Below are 18,489 nucleotides of genomic sequence, written 5' to 3' on the forward strand. Positions count from 1 at the left end.
CGCCCTGCGCCACGACTCTGACAGGAATTTCCCATCGCCCCATTATCAGCATCAGACAAGCTGAGTGATTGCAATTACATCTGCCCAAATGCTAAGAGCAACTGCTTTTTCTCTTTTCCTTCAGAGAAGTGAGGTATTATGAATGGCCCCATTGTGAATCTATGAGGTTTCTGTCTGCCCTGAGTTGTGTAAACCAACATAGTTGGGCTGTATAGCTTTAATGAGGCCTTAATTATCAGATTCCTGTACCTTAGTGACTGACTTGGCGGGTGACGGCTTTAAGCAAAGCCTCCCATATACAGCCATCCTTGAGACAAAGGACCAAGACAAAGTGACACTCCACAAACACCACACTTTTAACAAAACCTGTGGCACACAACACACTTCGTTTACAAACTCCAAAATTCATATGTATTGGGGAAATCAATCCAGTACGGTTTTTACTATCAAAAGTGCTTCTATCAACTCAAAACACACACAATGAAACATGGTTATAAAAGGTGACCATAGTTGGAATCCAGAGATTAAGCGGACGTGACATTTTGGATCGGCGCCGGCCACCGGCCCAGACCCCGAGCATTCTGTATTTCTTCTCTGTTTGTCAGCACTTCCAAACATGGCTACCTGCAGAGCGCAGAGGAGAACAGACAGAGAGGCTCTCTCCCTTAGAGATGCCAGGCTCCTGTATATTATGTTTTCAGCATGCTTTAGATTTTTTCACGGGAACCTAAGTTACTCCAAACAGATCCACACAGTCCAAGTCCTGCTGATACCAAGGCTGCCCTAAACAAACCTGTTGCTATGATACCGTTCCAGTCCTCTCTGTCTTTCTAGGCAATGAGAAGATATACGAGTAATGCAACAGAGAGCAACATATGAAATGCCAGTTTTCACAGTGATATATAACAGTTTAATCCTCTCTCTTTTTCACCTGCTCTGGCTTTCTGTCTTTTCCACCATTTGTTCTAAACTAGTGGAATTTTGACAGTGCCTTCCCTGCATGTGTCAGCGTACAATACGCACCTCAGTGGAGCTTCACAAAGAGACGCTTGTCAGAAAGAGACTGTCTACCTGCCCATAGAAATAATAGTTGAGGTTCTGCCAGTGTTGCTGTGTGATTCACATAGTTTTTCATTGTTCAGTCAGCCCCCATCTCCTCGATTTGACAATGGGTGGTGAATTAAAAGTGGCAGATTTTAATCCATGTTTATTGGTTACTGGAGTTTTTTTTACCCATACAAGATTTGTTGTTTGGCTCAGCTGGAGAAGAAACAGGAGTATTGCTCATTTCTCGCAGTGTGTTAAACCTGCAGAAAATTATCCCATAATACACCTCTGCAAATTGAGTGTCACGACCACTTTTCTGCAACCAGCACAAATTGAATGTGTCGCATCTTCCTCTGAATAATCTCGCGTTAATGATATCTGGGTATGGTTTCGGGATCAGATGGCAGCTATGTAAGCATTTTCAACAATTTTGTTCTCAAATTGCTGCTGTCAGGTGCATTTGAGGCTTCCCTCATTCATGCATGGCTCCTCAAATTGTGTTTCATGTCTGTGTCACGTCTGCATCACTTCATCTCCGTACCTTTCCAGAGTCATTCAGCAACCTCTGGTGCAATTACACAAAAGTTGTACGAGGACACAGAACACATAAGGAGATGTTATAACAAAAGCAGCACAACCAAATTCCCCACTGCTCAGTTTCCCAACATCCACGCACAAACCCACACACACACACACACACACACACACGGGCACACACACACACTTCTCTCACGGCATGGGCAGGCAGCAGGAGAGACTCTTGCAGTTGGAGTGGAGACGGTGGGTTGTAATGACACAGTATCTTTCAGAGCGCCGTTCCCATAATTATGCTCTGTCTGACGTGGATCTGTCATTGGCATTGATTGTTTGTCCTGATGCCCACCTCCTTGGGGAGAAAAGAAGAGGAAGGGGGGGGTTGGGGCGGGGGGGGGTGGTTAGATGTTTGGATTCCCCCGGAGTTGGACAGGTTGCCTTCAGGAGCCCATGGGAGGCCCAAACTGGAGCCATTGGTGAGATTGGTATCGTGTTAATGGCTCCGCAGACTCCAAGATACATAGCAGCAAAACCATAAGAGGCACTGGAATGTGGATTCCCTTGAATCATTGTCATAATTAGGGACAATTGCACACGCAGACCTGAGACTTTCAGACCTATTGTGCTCATTTGGAACCTGTCTTTTTCTCATGTCTCGCTGCTTTGTCTGTGTGTGCATGTGTGTGTGTGTGTGTGTCCTGTGAGCTAACTTTGGTATAGATATATAATGGCGGAGAATTTAAACCTCTTTAGACCCCCAGTTGTGGCGCAGACATTCTCAGGCTTCCTCGTGCGACAGCGCCACTAAGCTCGGTTGTTATGAAAAACATGTCAAACATCCAGTGTAATATGTGCCTCTTCACAGGGCAGATGATTAGACCCAGAATCGCACTAATGACACTAATAAGGGCAAATATCCCCCATTATCTTTTCCCTGAGTGATAGGAGAAGTAGAGGGGAGTGCAGGTGAGGAGACCGAGGCTTGGGGCTCCTGGGAATAAAGACAGCAGAGAATAAGGGGTAGAGTTGGTCATAAGAAGTTCTCGGGCAAGTCTTATACTCAACATGTATAAGTCATCTTATCATAGATCTTATCTACACTGGTTTCAGAATACAAATTTCAAAAAATAAATACACACTTACATTTCTAATAGATTTTAACCCCTTGCACCCTGAGTTTCCCCTTAAATTTCCCCTTAAGTAGCTTCAAAGTAAGAACTTTTTTTTATCAAACTGTATGACAATGTCACATACATCTTCTGTATCTGCTCATTCCAATGCTTCATTAAAGCTACAGCCGCAAAAGCTGAGTGAAATATTCAAACCCAAGCTGACATTTTTTATGGCTGCAGCATTACATCAAATGGAAAAAATCTATATGATTGTGCAGCATTTCCCTGTAATTCAGCATGACATATTTGGTATCTTTGGAAACCTTGGGATCTTGACTAGAATTTAAAATACAATTTTGTGGGTTTGAACAAAGCTTGGCTGCAAAACATATTTGTAATGATGGTCCTGCATGAGGAACTGGCAGGTAGATGATTTTTGTGTGATTGATGGAAGGACAAGTTTTTGCGCAGCCACCTCATGCCACCTCTTTCCATCCCAAACCTCCTCTCCCTCCCACATCTCCATCCCCTCAGACGCCATCGTTCACACCCCTCTCCCTGTTACTGCGCTAATGAATTGCAAACCGCAAACCTGGCAACCCCCCGCCTCGTTAAAATCCGAGAGCGCCGTCCATTCCCCTTCAGTTCGGGGGGAAAGGGGGAAAGGGCGAAAGGCGATCCGGTGTGAGGCGATGATGGGGTTTCTGCCCATGCGAGGGCCTCGAGGGAGGACTCCAGACCCCGAGGATCCCGACTCACTCCTGAAAATCAAGTCAGTCGGTGGCAGGCCAGCCCCTCTCACTCCACAGGGAGAGCCAGTGTGGGTTTTCATTACTCAAATCAAAACTGTCAAAAGATTTGTATATATCCAGGCGGAGACTGATCCAGCAGACTCATAAACGCCCGGGCTTCTGCCATCCATTTGTTCAGATGTGTAATCTCATATATCACACCTGTCTTTCCTGGGCAGCTATAATCTCTCAAGAGGCTTTTAGTAGAAATCCCGCTGACAGTGTTATTTGAAATGTCCTTGTGATTATTCCCTATAGAGTTTACATATCTGTGGGAAGATCTCTAAAGGTAAAGATGTACAGGACAACTTTCTACCTAGTGACTTGCCTTATCATTAACATCTTGTGTGTCTTGTGTCTTTCACTTTGTTGCCTGTTGCTGGGAGTGTTGCCTATCTACGTTGCCCAAAAAGTTGCCTGGGGTATTACCACCCCTAAGACACTGGGATATAAGGAGATGGGTTGTGGGATGAGACGTTCAGAATGAAAAAAACCCCCACAAAACACCAGTGTACTTTCACACAGTTCACACACTGCAAACTGTAATCTTCCAAATCCAGTCAAAATCCCCGGGATGTATGTTTCACTAGTGAATATACACATTCACCTTATTTCTCCCACTACTACGTGATTGCAACCGTAGATGTATTTCAACGAAAAAGAGCATCTCTAGATATATTTTGGCAGGCCGATAAAAACCATTTAAAAAAAAAAAAATGTAATATTTGTGGACATAACTCTTCTGGCTTGAGACAGGTTTACAGTCTCGTGCTGGCAGAATGAATTCCTGAAATAAACTTTCCAGACCCTGGGAGTGAAAACAACTCCCTTTCTTTTGTGAGGGAGACTAGCCTCGGCCCGATATTCATCAGTGGGGATAACCTCTGACCCCAGAATCATATGACGCTGAGTGCTGGAGATCCTGCTGCAGCCAGACAGTCTGCCGGAGACGCCATCTCTCTCTCTCTCCCCAACACTTTCTCTCCCTCTCTTTCTCCGTCTCCCACTTCTTCCTCTCTCTCTCTTCCCCCTGCCTCAGCTGTTTTGATATCTCACGCGTTCTCTTTTTTTTGAAAACTTACAAGCGTCCCTGCACGCTGTAATTCAGAATAAACGTGTTTTTAAGAGGAGGAAATCTGGAAGAAATCTTAAAGAAATCTCAGTGTCCCCCACAACAGCCCCCCCCCCCCCCCCCCTCCACTCCCCACAAACCCCCCGACTACCGCTGCCTGTCGCCTCCACTCCAAACCTTGAGATACCAGCGTGCAGACAAGACGGTGGGCTCTCAGCGCTCCAAACAATTACCATTAGGTAGGCCATGACAGAGCTTTTCCACACCGCGCAACGGACTGAAACAGCTGCTGACAAGCCCCTCTCTCTTCAGCCCTTGTTCTGGTCCAGCCTGCTGCGATGCTCCGGCTGTGGCATTAGTCTTCGGATAAGGTATTCTCAGGACAATACCTCAGGAGGAAGAGGCCTCCACTGATAAACAATGGGCCTAATGGGCTTTCTACTATAGTCACACGTTTAGTAATTGAAGTGCAGGGAAGTCTAAATTGCTACCAGCCTCCGCCACTCTAGCCAGGTGTAGCTGCTGCATTGCTTATCAGTGTGATCACGGGTTTTAACCGTAATGTGATGCAATGGGTGTCATGGCTGATGTATTGGAGGGTTTTTATATGAGGCGCGCGGTAATTACAGAGCAACCGTGGATAAATCTCAGGGGAGGATACATTCATACTTTCACTATTCCAGACATGGAGCCACTAAACATGTAATTACCTTATAAAAGAAGTATGCTCAATTTACATGCACCTTGAGCGCTCAGATCATTCAACCAAATGTAAGGGCAAGACAATGCGGTGATTTTCAGCGAGATAACTACCAGGATCTGCTGTTTGTGCACTAATCAGTGTTAAAGCATATTGCACAGAGCCTCCGTAATGAACTTGAGCAACTCCAACAACAGTAATTTAACGTTCCCGTCTGCAGACTATTACCTCATTTTTATTGCGGCGGTGTTTACAGTAAATGAGATATATGTTCTCATGATGTATGGTGGCAAAACATGACGCCGTGTTTTGACGGAAAGGGGGGCCTACAGGTGGTCCACAAGCGGCTGTGTCAAGCCTCCCCCCGCTTACAGGAAGAGGAGGCCTTGCCCATGCATACATCTCTGTTCACTTCATAACCTGGCAACCATAAAGCCGTCATTAATCAGAGTTTGAGGCATTTCACTCAAGTGAGTCATGGTTAGAGCGGAGCGCCGTGCCAAAGAGGTGCCGGGCTTGAGTGCTGCGGCGCTCAGAACGAGGCGGAGAGCATGAGGTGACATGTTCTGCTGGTATAGAGGATATGGGAGATACTCCTGTAATGAGTGCTTTGTGAGATAATGGTATGCACAGGCCCGCCTCCCGCTATGTTTCCTCACTCGGCTCCAGAGGCAGAAACAGCAACAAGAACAATGCCGGAACATGTCATGTAGACAAGCTCGGAACACATATGCATGCTGGGCTGGAGGAGTGGTTGGCAGGGTGGTGCGGTGTGCGCAATATAATCTGATTTCTAAACGGCGCATGATTGTGTGGGGCTGTGTTGCATTGCATAAAACTCTGCTGCACCCAATCAAGCATGTAATCCTAGGGTTCATATTCACCACAAGTTCCTCTATTATCTGCCATACACATAATACAGTACATGCTACAAAATACTGGCACCGTATCTCTGCTTGGCTGAACAGTCAAGTTGGCTTCAGGCAGAGAACTTGTGCTGCTTGTAGATTGTCAGCCATGCTTGTGGCTGTAACACCACGCCGCAGCAGAGCAGAGAGCAGCGGAGGGGTATGGCTAACAGCTGTGCGCTCCTGTCCAGGGACAACTGGCTGTGACGGCATTTCCTTGGATATTCTCTCACATACTGTGTCTTTATTTCCAGTGGTCAAGCTGCCATGCTGAATCCCCACGCAGCGCCCACCATGGATAAACGCTGCTTTGTCAGAGTTTTTCCCCTCTGAGCAGCTGTCCGCAGCCCCTTAGGCACTCCTCTGCTTAGCAACCCAAGCAAGTGCATGTCGGCTGTCAGGGCGGCGAGAAATGAACACGCAAGTTGACAGACAGTTTTCATTATGCGGCACGCAGCCTACTTTAGATATTACGCTGAAATAATATTTTTCTCAAGATGTCCCTGTATGCAACCCATTAAAACTAGACACACCTGCGTACGTACCTGATGTGTGTACATAAGGCATACCTATTTGAAATATGGGCTAGATGAACTTCATAGCAAACCATTTCACAATTCCTGGTAGTTACATGACTCAATGATAACCTCTGTGGATGTTCCAGAAGGTGGCTGTAGTTATGATAAACTGGCAACTTTCAGTCCATGATAATGTGTCCAAACAAAGCTAGCAAGACTCTGTGAATACTTCTTGAGAATCTCTAATCTCCTGACCATTATACATGACAGCCTGGGCTATACTGAGGTAATGCTAATTGGGAAAGATGATAAGACAGGGAAGAGCGATAGGGGGGGAATACATATGCAATGAAAAGAAAAATCAAAAGAAGCAAGGATTTGATTACAGAGACTGATTAAGCACGCTGGAAAAGCACATGAGAGAAGAAAAGCACAAACGTGGGATGGAGAAACAGTGGCCTCGCCTCTCAGTGGCTGATTAAACGTAGGAGTTGCCACGAAGGTTGGAGCCAGGCAGAGCGAGTGTGTCACTAATAAGGCCTTGACTATTACCTGGACTGACAGCCAGAGAATGGGAGGAGAGGGGCTGGCTCCACACTGCTCAGTCAGCCAGAAAGCCCCCAAACGGCAGGGCTAACGCAGGTCAAGTGATTTGGCGCCTCGGGTGTATTAAAGCTATTTACAAGGGACTAAAGGATTTACGTTGCTTCACTATACGGTCTGCTGTTTTATACGACCTGGCACTAGGTTGTTGGGTTTTCTGACCCCCTCAATCAATACGAAAGGGCAATAAAGAATGTTGCCTTTACGGGCGTGTTTGGGTTTTTGTTTTGTTGCGGAGGAAAGGGTTTTTTATGGGTGGCTCCCGACGCCTGGTGTGAGGGCAAGTACATGGAGAGACATGAGATTACACGAGATCCACACGCTCTGCACTCTGTCACACACACACACACACACGCGCACACACATGCACGTGAACACACACATACACAATCATGTACTACTAAAGTTTCCACTCCAGGTTTGGATTGTTTTTTCTCTTAGCATTCTTCAATATGGGCAAACATAGCTTAATTCACTTCACACACATCACTCTAAACATAAATGATCATTATTAAAGGATGAATTAATAAAAGGCCATTATTCATCTCTTATACATCTCTTTTTGTGACATTTTTCATTTCATTAATTTTGTTACTCTCTATCTCAGTGGAAGCATTTGTCATGTGAGCCTCCATCCAGCCACAAACACCATTGCCCTTTTCCACATAAAGACAGATGCTGCCATCTTGTGGATGAGCCTATGGCAGCACATGCACAGTAGTGGGCCGTACCAGTGAGCCCAGGTTTACTAAAACTTGCCACAGGACATTTTTGCCCTCTTTTCCCTGCATAAATTAAACAAATGAAAGCAAATGTCTGAGCAACAGTTAAACCCTTTCATCGTACATCAGCATCAAGCTAAAAGGTTATGAGACTGCGATATGCCACTGCTTAGTTAGAATAATGAATCATGAATGATGCTTGCCCTTTGATCACCTCACGCTCAATGGTACAATTAAGCAAGTAATTAATAATAGATTAAAATATCCTCACTAACTGCCAGACGGTCTGAAACACACGCTTCAAATTGATTTAGAAACATGGAAAAAGGGATAAAATCATAATTACGTACATCAATCAAAAACTATGATTGAGCAAAACTCCTTGGGGCATACACACAGCGCATACACACACAGACACACACACACACACACACACACACACACACATAGAGTCAACAGACATTGGCCTGTCTTTGCCCTAGCCAGCCAGTTCCAGACAGGCAATGTGGACCAGATTAGATCAGACACCAGGTAGCCCATTTCAATTCAACAAGCAGCTGTACGGCACTTTGTTACCATGACGACACTCGCCGTCTGTTCTACCGTCTGCGGGCATAAAAATAGACGGAGGGTTGTGGTTCAGTTCACCTCAAGACTCGCCGAGATGATAGTGGGGCAGCAGACAATCACAAAGCATATCATTAGAGCGCTGCCATTAGGCCGCTGGAGGAGCTGAATCAGGATGAGCTTGAGTTTGAACCGTCGCTGGCCGGTGACACAGCAGCACCCGTGGGCTCCAAACTCAGACTCCCTCCTCTGACTTTGTGATTTGCTCTCCGCCGAGTGTGAGACCTTGCCGAGCCAAAAGTGAAGCCTTGAATGGCATATTATTTCTTCAAGTGTGCGCTCAGTATAGCCTTTGTGGGGCTAAGTTTGATCTGTTATGACAGGGGTCAAAGGTCAGCCTTCCCAGTGTGATAGCCCATGTAATCAAACCCACATGCGCTGCCGCCCCCGTAGCGAGAGAGAGTGGGTCGCGTACAGTATGGCGTTCCCCCGGATCGGAGCGATGCAATCTGCCTCGGAGTAGCAGAGAAGTGTTGTCGGCTAATTCTAGTTGTCGATGTGGGAGGGGAGATATATGCTGTCAGCTAATAAGACAAATTAACTGCAGGGACCAGTGAAGCCATAAATGTCCAACTCTTGTTTAATGGAGCAAAATACACTGTAAATGTTTTTCCTTACTTGGAAATAACAGCAGTTCTCTGTCATGTGAGGTGCTTTTACAGTATGTAGTTTTTCATTTTGATCAACGTTATTGCAGGAGAGATAGTGTCATATAGATGTATATTAGAAATTTCATCTGTGATAGAGTTGGGCTCATGTTGTTTTTAGGTTTTATTTATACGCACCATAAAAAATAAAGATGATACAACACAAAACAAAGAAAAAAAGGACATGTGCCGGAGAGATTTGAAACCCAAGTGGGCGTATAGAAAGTACCTCAGCAAGAAAATGTTATTATATGATGTATACAATGGAGACAACAAGGAACAAAACAAGAAACAAACAAACAAACAAAAAAACTAAATTGTCATACATAGTGGACTCTATTAGACATATAGTGATGCTGTAATAATGTAATCCACTTATCAACTTTTTCACTGAGCAGAATCTTTCCCATATGATTCCTTAAAAGACGCTGCAGTACTGTCCTTATGAAGCATTGACATTTTTTTCCAGTTATGATTTCACTCTCATTTCACCTGAATGATAAATAATGGTTGGACAGAGTCTAGAATGCTGTACACATGCATGAGTATCATCCAAAACGACACAAAGCATCTCTAGCTGTATTCTGTCTGAACTAATCCCTGCTTACTTGCCTAAGCGCAGTGTGTAGAGCATGTATGACAAACACACATGCGCATACACAAGTACACACACATACACACACACACACACCCGTGCACAGAGTGAGTGGAGCACATTCACTTTTTGAGGACAGAGAGGGGTAAGAGGCACAAGGCTCCTCCCTGAGAGTTTGTGAAAACATTCCAGCAAAGTGAGAGCGGTCAAAGAATTGGAAACTCTCAGCGAGGCCTCCCACTCTCTCTGTCCCTCTCACCTCTTTGCACAGTTACAGTGCAGCACTCCTGGGTGTACTGCACACAGGCGTTTACACCTTGTGTGGAGCTCTGAGGACGGCAGCTCGCTCTAAAGAAGACCAGGACAAGGAGGGATACCAGAACAGACTTCTAAAAGCTGGACACAAAGGACCCGAGCTGTCAACTGGATCTGCACACCATGAAGCCGCTCATAGTCCTCCTTGTTTCCACGGCCTGGGCTTTCACCAGAGGCCAGTACTACTACCAGGGGCTGATGGATTATCTGGAGAACAGGATGCTGGCTATTGAGGTGAGAGGCAAAACCCCAATAAATTTACGAGAATCGATCAGGCTAGTTCCCATGCATAAAAAGTGCGGCACAGATCTCCATTACACTAAAATTTAAGGATTGGAGACACTCGTTTGAGTAATAACGCAGAATGGCTGAGAAGATTTTTGTAACTTTATGAGAATCGAGTCCCTGCCTGCAAGGTTTCCTTCCTCCTTTATCTGAATTTAATGTCTTAACCAAAGCAATCCAATTAATGCAATCTCTGCCCAGCTCATCAAATTTGCAGGGGCCTCTGGGAGAATATCAGTTGATGCATGCAGGCTGCGCCTCAGAGCTCGCTCTCCTTCTCATGCAACGCTCAGTTTCTACCCGTCAACATTACAATTTCATCGGCGTTTAGGACAACGACACACTAATGAGTACAAGAGCAACCTTTGCTTCGATGGCAGTTACATCAAACATCATAACGGCCTAATCAGAAGACATTTTCTTGCACAGGTAGAATGAAATTGTGTCACAACAGAGTGCCTTGTGGAGGGATGAAATTACTGAATGCTCACAATTTTAGTTTTTAAATGAGGAGGTTATGAGACAGCACATCCATTTCATCGAATACAGCATGCAAAATTTGTGTAGGTAAACACATTTCTTTGGTAATGGTGTGTGATGTGAAATCCAAGGGGAATAAATGTCTGGTTCCTTCTTGTTTGCGCTGCATAAAAGTCTGGTTTCTAACTAAGGGAGACTCTAGCATGAAGTAATTTCGGCGAAATGCAATTTAAATGGTAAATGTTTTTATTTTATACTTCTCACCGCCTATTAATTTAAACAATGTATGCAGAATATCTTTGCAGAATGAGAATACAAATATTGTTTTCTTTCATCAGCCATGTGGATGCACAGCAAAAATGAAAACCCGAAACAGTTATCCAAATGAAATGAATAATCTATTTACAGCTAAATTCTTCCCGCTTCATCCCCTGTGGCCTCTCGCCGCTCTCATTCCCAGTGTGCCGGCTCAACTTCTGCATTGATATGAACATGGCAATTCATCAGAAAGTTTTCATTGAACTTTCATTTCCATTTGACCACAGGCCCACAGCGAGCAAAGAGAGAAAATGAAACTGAGACAGAGGAGGCAGCGGGGAAGCCATCAGTTATTACCTCTCATTCTGAATAATTCACCTGTCAGTCTGACTGTGTCAATCACTGCACTGGGAAACGCAGCACTGTATTCTATTTGGGTGCTTTGTTGATGTGAGCAATTGTACTCAGAGTGAAACTGCATATAATATCAGGGAAATTCATCTAGGATTTATTATGGAAGTTAAAAGTTGAACAAAGAGTCTTCAGAATAGACTATTTCAAGAGTGTTTTTCCTGGTTAGGTCGTTTGAGGGAAAATCATTACACCTAATCCAAGATCACTCACAACACTGTTTTGCTCTGCTCTGCCTTGATACCACCCATGTCTGATAGGATCGCATGGAGCTGTGGCACGAACAGACCCGCCGCTACCACACAGAGATGCAGGATTTCAAAAAGCTGACTGCTGAGACCATGGATGGGCTGGGCAAGGAGCACAGCGCGCTGCTCAAAGACCTGGAAGGAGCCGCGGTCCGAACGGACCGAGTGGAGCGCGAGATGGACTACCTGGAGACCCAGACCTCGCCTCGGGCCTGTGTGAATAAGGCAGACAAGGTGGTGGAGCAGGGAGTCTGGAGCGTGGAGGAGAGGAGAGGAGATGAAGAGGAGGAAGAGGACTGGGAGGAGGTGCACTCCAGAGTCTCTGGTGAGAAGCAGGGAGGGAGCTGCAGGGAAGCACGGAGCTTAGCCAAACGTCCCCTGCAGGATGGCTGCCTTTGATCTGCTACCTTCATTATCATTCTTGACAGAGTCTTGGCAACAGTCATGGGGTTTGCGATAGTTATATTTAGCAGTACCCTACCCCTACACTAACCCTTTTGCAGCGCCACTGTCTTGGAAAAGCCATGCTACTGGAAAATGGGAAACAAACACAGTGCTGTTACAAGTCATTTAGCGGAGTGTTTTCGAGTCAGTGGGCAGTCATGTTTTCCAGGAGAATTATGGCTTGATGCAACTCATTTATATAGTGTGGCTGTTCCCCTGTTTGTGCTGTTTGGGCACAGAGTTTGTCTTTATAATCTTCTGGTACCAAGGCATGCTGCTATAAATAATGCTGAGATACAACTATGTAACTACTGAATCATTTATTTAGGTAAAACATGAACTTTTAACCCTTTCATGCACGATGTCCACTACAGCGGATAGTCAAATCCCATTTTAGCACATGAAACACATCAGTGGTACTCAGACGTCACATGAGCAGATTGCTCTGAATCTGGCATATGAAGTAAAAAGATCTATATTTTGGTATTTGATTGCCTCCAAAAGCCAAATCCAAGATGATGGATGATTACATTCCTACGGTGCCACTTATAGGTATATGTGTGTGACTATTCTAAAAGAGGGAGGCTATGAAGAAACATTGATTTTTCATTATTCTCACCGATACACTAAAGTGGACTCACTTTAAAAAAATAAAACTATAAAAAAAACAATAACACACAAAACAAGAATTGGGTAGTACTATTATGAAACCCTATATATAGAAAAGCCTTTGCTCTGTATCATGATGCTGGAGCCATCCACTATATATACTCAGGGGAGATTTCATTCAATCAGGTCTTACATACAGAGTGGGCGACTCTAGCAGTGCGATTCACAGCAAAGCCCTTTCTATTAGTTTCTGTGCAGGAGATCTCTTGTGTAATCTGGAGCCCGGCCTCTGCAGAGAGCAGGGACAGGGAGCTGCCCCGAGGTCAGTGGCGTTACTCTCACAGCCCATGTTCAGTGTGCTCTGCATACAGCGGCCCATTGTGAATTCTTTGAACCGACCTGAAATCAACTTTACTGCATTGCGGGGACCCGATTCATGTTTGTGAGCATAATGCAAATTTTGCTTCTAGACACATCGGGGGGGCATCCTTTGTTCATGCATTAAACTGAAAGCACGGTAGGGTATTACTGTTTATCAAATTAGTTCTCTGACGGAAGGTAACTTTATACTATCTGTGTGCTACACCCATGCTTCCTCTCATTATGTGGCTGTGTGTTCAATTTCCCCCTGACTGCTTTGAATTTGCCTTAATTTGGACAGCCGGATATTGAGTGTTGCAGGCTGCTTGATGTGTGCTGCATGTTAAGTTGCATATCAAAAACACATTTCAACATTTAAAAGACATTATTGAGACATGCTAATGGACTGATTTTGACAAGGGAGAGAAATCTAAACACATGTTTTAAATAGTTTAATTTAACACGTTACACCTGTGCTCATATGCTGTTTCATATTAATCGGTTGAAAACATTAATGATTTATTTAGTGTTCAGCGTAGGTGAAGCTGTGATCTGAGGGGGAGCATCTGGATGTAGCCTTTGCCAGACAATTTGGCTTTCCCTTATCGCCATTAGTGTGCAGCATGTGTACAAGAACTGATATTCGTCACTGTGTGCTGACAGGAATTGTTAACATGATTTTTCCATTATTATTAACAACCAAAAACATTATCAGCCATAGTTTTATCTGCCGTGTTCCCTCTACAGACTGTGTGGACATCATCTCCAGCATCAGATCAGTGAAGATCCTGAAGAGAGTGGGCAGTCCCAAGGGCATGTGGACCAGAGACCCCAGGTCCTCCAAGGTGTACGTCTTCAACGGGACAGAGGGAGACAGCATCTACCAGTTCAACTCTGTGCTGGACTTCTCCAGCTCTGCTGGAGTCAACCACAGCAGGCAGATCCTGCTGCCCTCTCTGTGGAGGGGTCCTGGCAGTGCTGTTTACAACGGCTATTTGTACTATGTAAAACAGGAGGCCGATACCGGGGTCCAGGTGGTCAAATACGACCTGCTGAGTGGTTCGGTGACAGACACCGCCATGTTCCCCGTGGACGGCTACGCTCCCGTTTACAGCCTCAACCCAGAGACCGTTGCGGACCTGGCGGCGGACGACGAGGGCCTCTGGCTTCTGTATGCAACCAGCGAGAGCGAGCCAAACATCAACCTGGCAAAGATGGACCCCGCCGCTCTCGATATAGAACAGATCTGGGACACCCGGTGCCCACGGGAGAACGCCGAGGCGGCCTTCGTCGTCTGTGGGACGGTCTATGTGGTGTACAACACCCGCCTGGCCAGCCGCTCCCGTGTCCAGTGTGTGTTTGACGTCAACGAGATGGTGCTCAACGAGGAGGCCCCCCTGCTCTACTTCCCCAGGAGGTACGGGGCCCACGCCAGCCTCAAGTACAACCCAGAGGAGAAGCAGCTCTATGCCTGGGACGATGGCTACCAGATCCTCTACAGGCTAACCATGAAGAGGAAACTCCTGGTTTGACTACAGGGGAGTGATGGCTGTTCAGTGGCTAGGACAAATCAAATAAATAGTAGCCGTAAATTTATAGATGCTATATGCCAGAGTCTTTCAAACCTACAATAGTTCTGTACTCTTCCCACAGCCAGTACACTCTTCATCAACATGTGGTGCATTTTAATACAAGTCCTCCGTAAAATCACACATTTCAAATCAAATTAAGGACTGTTTCACCATAATTTATCAGTTTTATCCTTGGATGGCATCACCCTTTGTCTGTGTAATATACCAAACAAAATCATTTTCATGCAAATGCCATTCAGTTTATCAGAGGGTGGTCCAGCACTGCTATCAAGTCTCATTACTATGTCATGTGTGTCCTCTCCTCAGTTAATTTGACCATTTGATTCGGACTTGTCTAAATCTCATTCCCTTTGTTCCCTGTTGCTTGTTAGGCCACTGGCTGTCATTTGATGGTATGTTGCACAAAACAAACAGCGCAGAGCCCATTTTGCATAAGTCTTTTAATCAAAGAAAAAAAAAAAAATCATGTCACAGAACCATAGGGAATAATACATCACACCCCATGGGGGAAAAACAAACTCTTTTGTCACTGCTGATTTTTCAGACTGCTCAAAAAAAAGAATGACAATTTGTGGCAGAAATATGCTATTTCAGTTTAGTTTATTACACATTGGGCCTCATATTATGAGTCTTGATAATGATCCAGGATCTAAAAGGAACTCATAATAGACCTTGTCTGAACGAACAACTTTTGATTTCAATCACCAGAATATTTTCTCAAACATTTCTATTGCAAATACAAAGTGTTCAATAAAAAATTGTAAATTCAGTGCTATCCATGACAGTTGGAAGGGATACGAGATCATATCAAGAAACATTACAATATTAGCCAAAGCTAGAAGGTCTTAAAACAGTCCATAAACTGAGGCAATCGATTTAACAGGATTTATCTACTATGAAAACACACCACATTGTCAAGGAAACATATGACCATCATAAAGCACGTGTTTAAAAACAAAAAAAGAACAAAAAAAGAACAAAAACTACATTATTATTCAACCACTTGTTTCAAATATTACACTCAAATCAGACATAAGAAATCTATGAATAATGCCGTTAGTCTAGAAAGGAGCGTCACCACTAAATCAACTGATGTGAATGTCAGCAAATTTTCAAACAGTCACATTTGTGGAGAGATGTTAATGCTATGAGGAATTACGTCAAGCAAGAACAACTATGCACTGACTCATTCTCGGTACAACAAGTGCCAATTAGAGAAATACAACTGCTGTGTAGATGCTGGCCTGTCCACCCATCAGCTGCCCCCGCACTCTCTCTTGTCCTTTGTCTTCGCCTTGCAGATACATTGAGGTGAACTGCCTGCTTTGGGTAAACTAGGAAGGAGGAAGGAAATGGCTAAAACAGCTCCTGCCTCTGCTAACCGCATCTGCTCGCTTCTTGATGTTTGGCCCCCGTGTTTCGATGACGTCTTCGTAAAGTGTGATTTATGGTTCGTTCATCGTATGGCCTGCAACTGAAGGCAGTTAGAGCCACAGTATTACTATTCCAGAGTTTGTTCAGGTGGAGATACTCTTTTTACGTTGCCGGATGAAGCATCAGGAGTCTAGACCGGTCTTGACCAGTGCCAAGAAAACAGCTCTGTTTAATATCAGATTAGGGTATGGAGCTGTTGTGGGCTGCAGTTCAGATAACTCAAAACTGGATGCTATTCAATAAATGGTCCCAATATCGAAAAACATAATCTGTACACCCTACCAAATGCAATCTTTCAGTGTTTTCGGACAGTTTTCCTTCCAAGTATGTGGCTTAAGTTTCCCTGCCTGAATGCATCGATATGTGCGCCTGCCAATTACTATGAAAACACTGGGAAATATGAGATAAAACCCCTACTGAGAAGGCAAAACCTGAAAAGCTGAGAGAAAATAAAGATAACGTTCATCAAATTACATTTTTAATCTTATCGCAAACACATATGGAACCTCCACTATACACCAATTACTAAACCTTTCCTTTGTATATGACACAAATGGTGACATTGGGATTTTAATTTAAAGTTATTGTTGCATTACCGCATTTCACTTGAACAATATAGAATCAAATATAGGACAATAATATAGGTATTATGCTCAGTCTAGAATTTTGTGTGTCGTTTCTTACTTTTATCTGACTTAACCAAAACTAAATTGAATCTGCATACTGTCAACAAAGCTATTGTAAAGAGAGCAAATAACACACAGGGGCCCATTCAATGAATTATACTGAAGCAAAGAGAGTCATTTTTTTCCTTTAAGGCCTTCAAAAAAATTCAATTTACCGTGCGTATGGCAGTATTGTTGCAGGTCAGGCATCTGGACAGCAAATACAAATGCACCTCATCCCTTTCTGTACACAGAGCCCACAGTATGATTTGTGACAGAATCAACATCAAGATAGTTGCATGTTTATCAGTTGAAAAGAGGAAAATGTCCACCTTTTTCTGAGTTTAGGTTTTCCTCAGTCATCACCACCAACAAGGCTACATACATTAAGAATGTCAATAATTTTATCTAGGCCTATCTTATCTTTTCTGGTTTTCTGTTAAGAAAAACAAAACACACATAGAGTAACCAACAGACACCTGTACATAAAAACTATACACATCCACCGACCCTGTACAGAAAATAATAAGAGGTGACAAAGAAGTGCAGAGCGTTTGACTGAAGGAAAACATGGACTTTTGTGAGTTTTCACCTCCATGAAAGCAAGGGCGAGATTGCTTGAGAACAAACATCAAACAGAGAAGGAGGTAAGGGTGTGTAAAGTGTGCTAGCAAATTCCCTGTTGACAGAAACCTCCAGAGCTCCCTTGACAATACGTTATTTCTGCCTATGACAACCATGGCACAGCGGGTGTGTTTTCATTGTCATGTTTGAAATCAATTTTGCAATGTTTTCGATTGGTTTCTACTTCTCACACATATTGAAGTTGCGTCCAACAGTCTCAGTTTGCTGTGCCTTTGTTAGGTAGTTTACGATTCTACTTCTTGTGCTGAAACAGGTGAAAGAGGGTGAAAAAAAGATGAAAATTGAAATCAGAAACCACAATGCAGCCAATTTGCCCTTATAGTAGTGACAAGAAACTCTTGACTTTATGACAGTTGATCCTTTCCAGTTGTTTCCTGCTCATCCGCTGTAAATGCTCTATAAAACATCTTGTAGTTATTTTGTTGGCTGCTTGTGAAGACACATTAAAGCGGTTGCTACACATAGCCAAGTCGAGTATGTTTTAGCTTCAGCCCGGTCCAGCCTCTCCCCACTAAGCTGGAGATCAGATAATTGCTTATTTTACTGACAAAACTGGAAGTACAGTAAACTCAGCTGGAGCTTCGAAATTCATTTGCCGCCCTCGTCAGTTTTGTTAGTCACAAAACAATAATGCTTGATGGAGCAGTTTTACACCTAATAGTGCCAAAATGATACAGTACAATATCATTATGCTAATGCAGCACTGTAAAATTTCAATGTGAGAGCGCTGTAGGGCTTTAAAATTGCTTCAGATCCCATTTAAGATCCTCTCATTTTCTGGCCATGTCCTCAGCTTCCCTCTGTGAGACTTCCACCGCTTTCAAGGGAGTGATGTCCAAGTGGAGCCGCCATCAAAGAGCCTCCGCG

The 18,489-nt window shown here is 44.1% G+C and overlaps 1 protein-coding gene across 1 annotated transcript; it reads left to right on the forward strand.

The window, feature by feature from the left end:
• The first annotated feature begins 10,314 nt into the window (after window positions 1–10,314).
• On the forward strand, window positions 10,315–14,818 carry olfml3a (olfactomedin-like 3a). The gene is made up of 3 exons (XM_071902648.1): window positions 10,315–10,425; window positions 11,886–12,198; window positions 14,034–14,818. Exons 1-3 carry the CDS (start codon window positions 10,315–10,317, stop codon window positions 14,816–14,818), a joined length of 1,209 nt encoding a protein of 402 aa, XP_071758749.1.
• The last annotated feature ends 3,671 nt before the right edge of the window (window positions 14,819–18,489 follow it).

This window comes from Centroberyx gerrardi, chromosome 14 (assembly GCF_048128805.1).
Source record: "Centroberyx gerrardi isolate f3 chromosome 14, fCenGer3.hap1.cur.20231027, whole genome shotgun sequence".
Lineage (NCBI taxonomy): Eukaryota > Metazoa > Chordata > Actinopteri > Beryciformes > Berycidae > Centroberyx > Centroberyx gerrardi.

Coding starts and splice junctions, on each gene's coding strand:
- olfml3a (XM_071902648.1), top strand. CDS start 10,315: ATGAAGCCGCTCATAGTCCTCCTTGTTTCCACGGCCTGGGCTTTCACC. Junction 10,426..11,885: donor ACAGGATGCTGGCTATTGAG/GTGAGAGGCAAA, acceptor CATGTCTGATAG/GATCGCATGGAGCTGTGGCA. Junction 12,199..14,033: donor GGTGCACTCCAGAGTCTCTG/GTGAGAAGCAGG, acceptor TTCCCTCTACAG/ACTGTGTGGACATCATCTCC.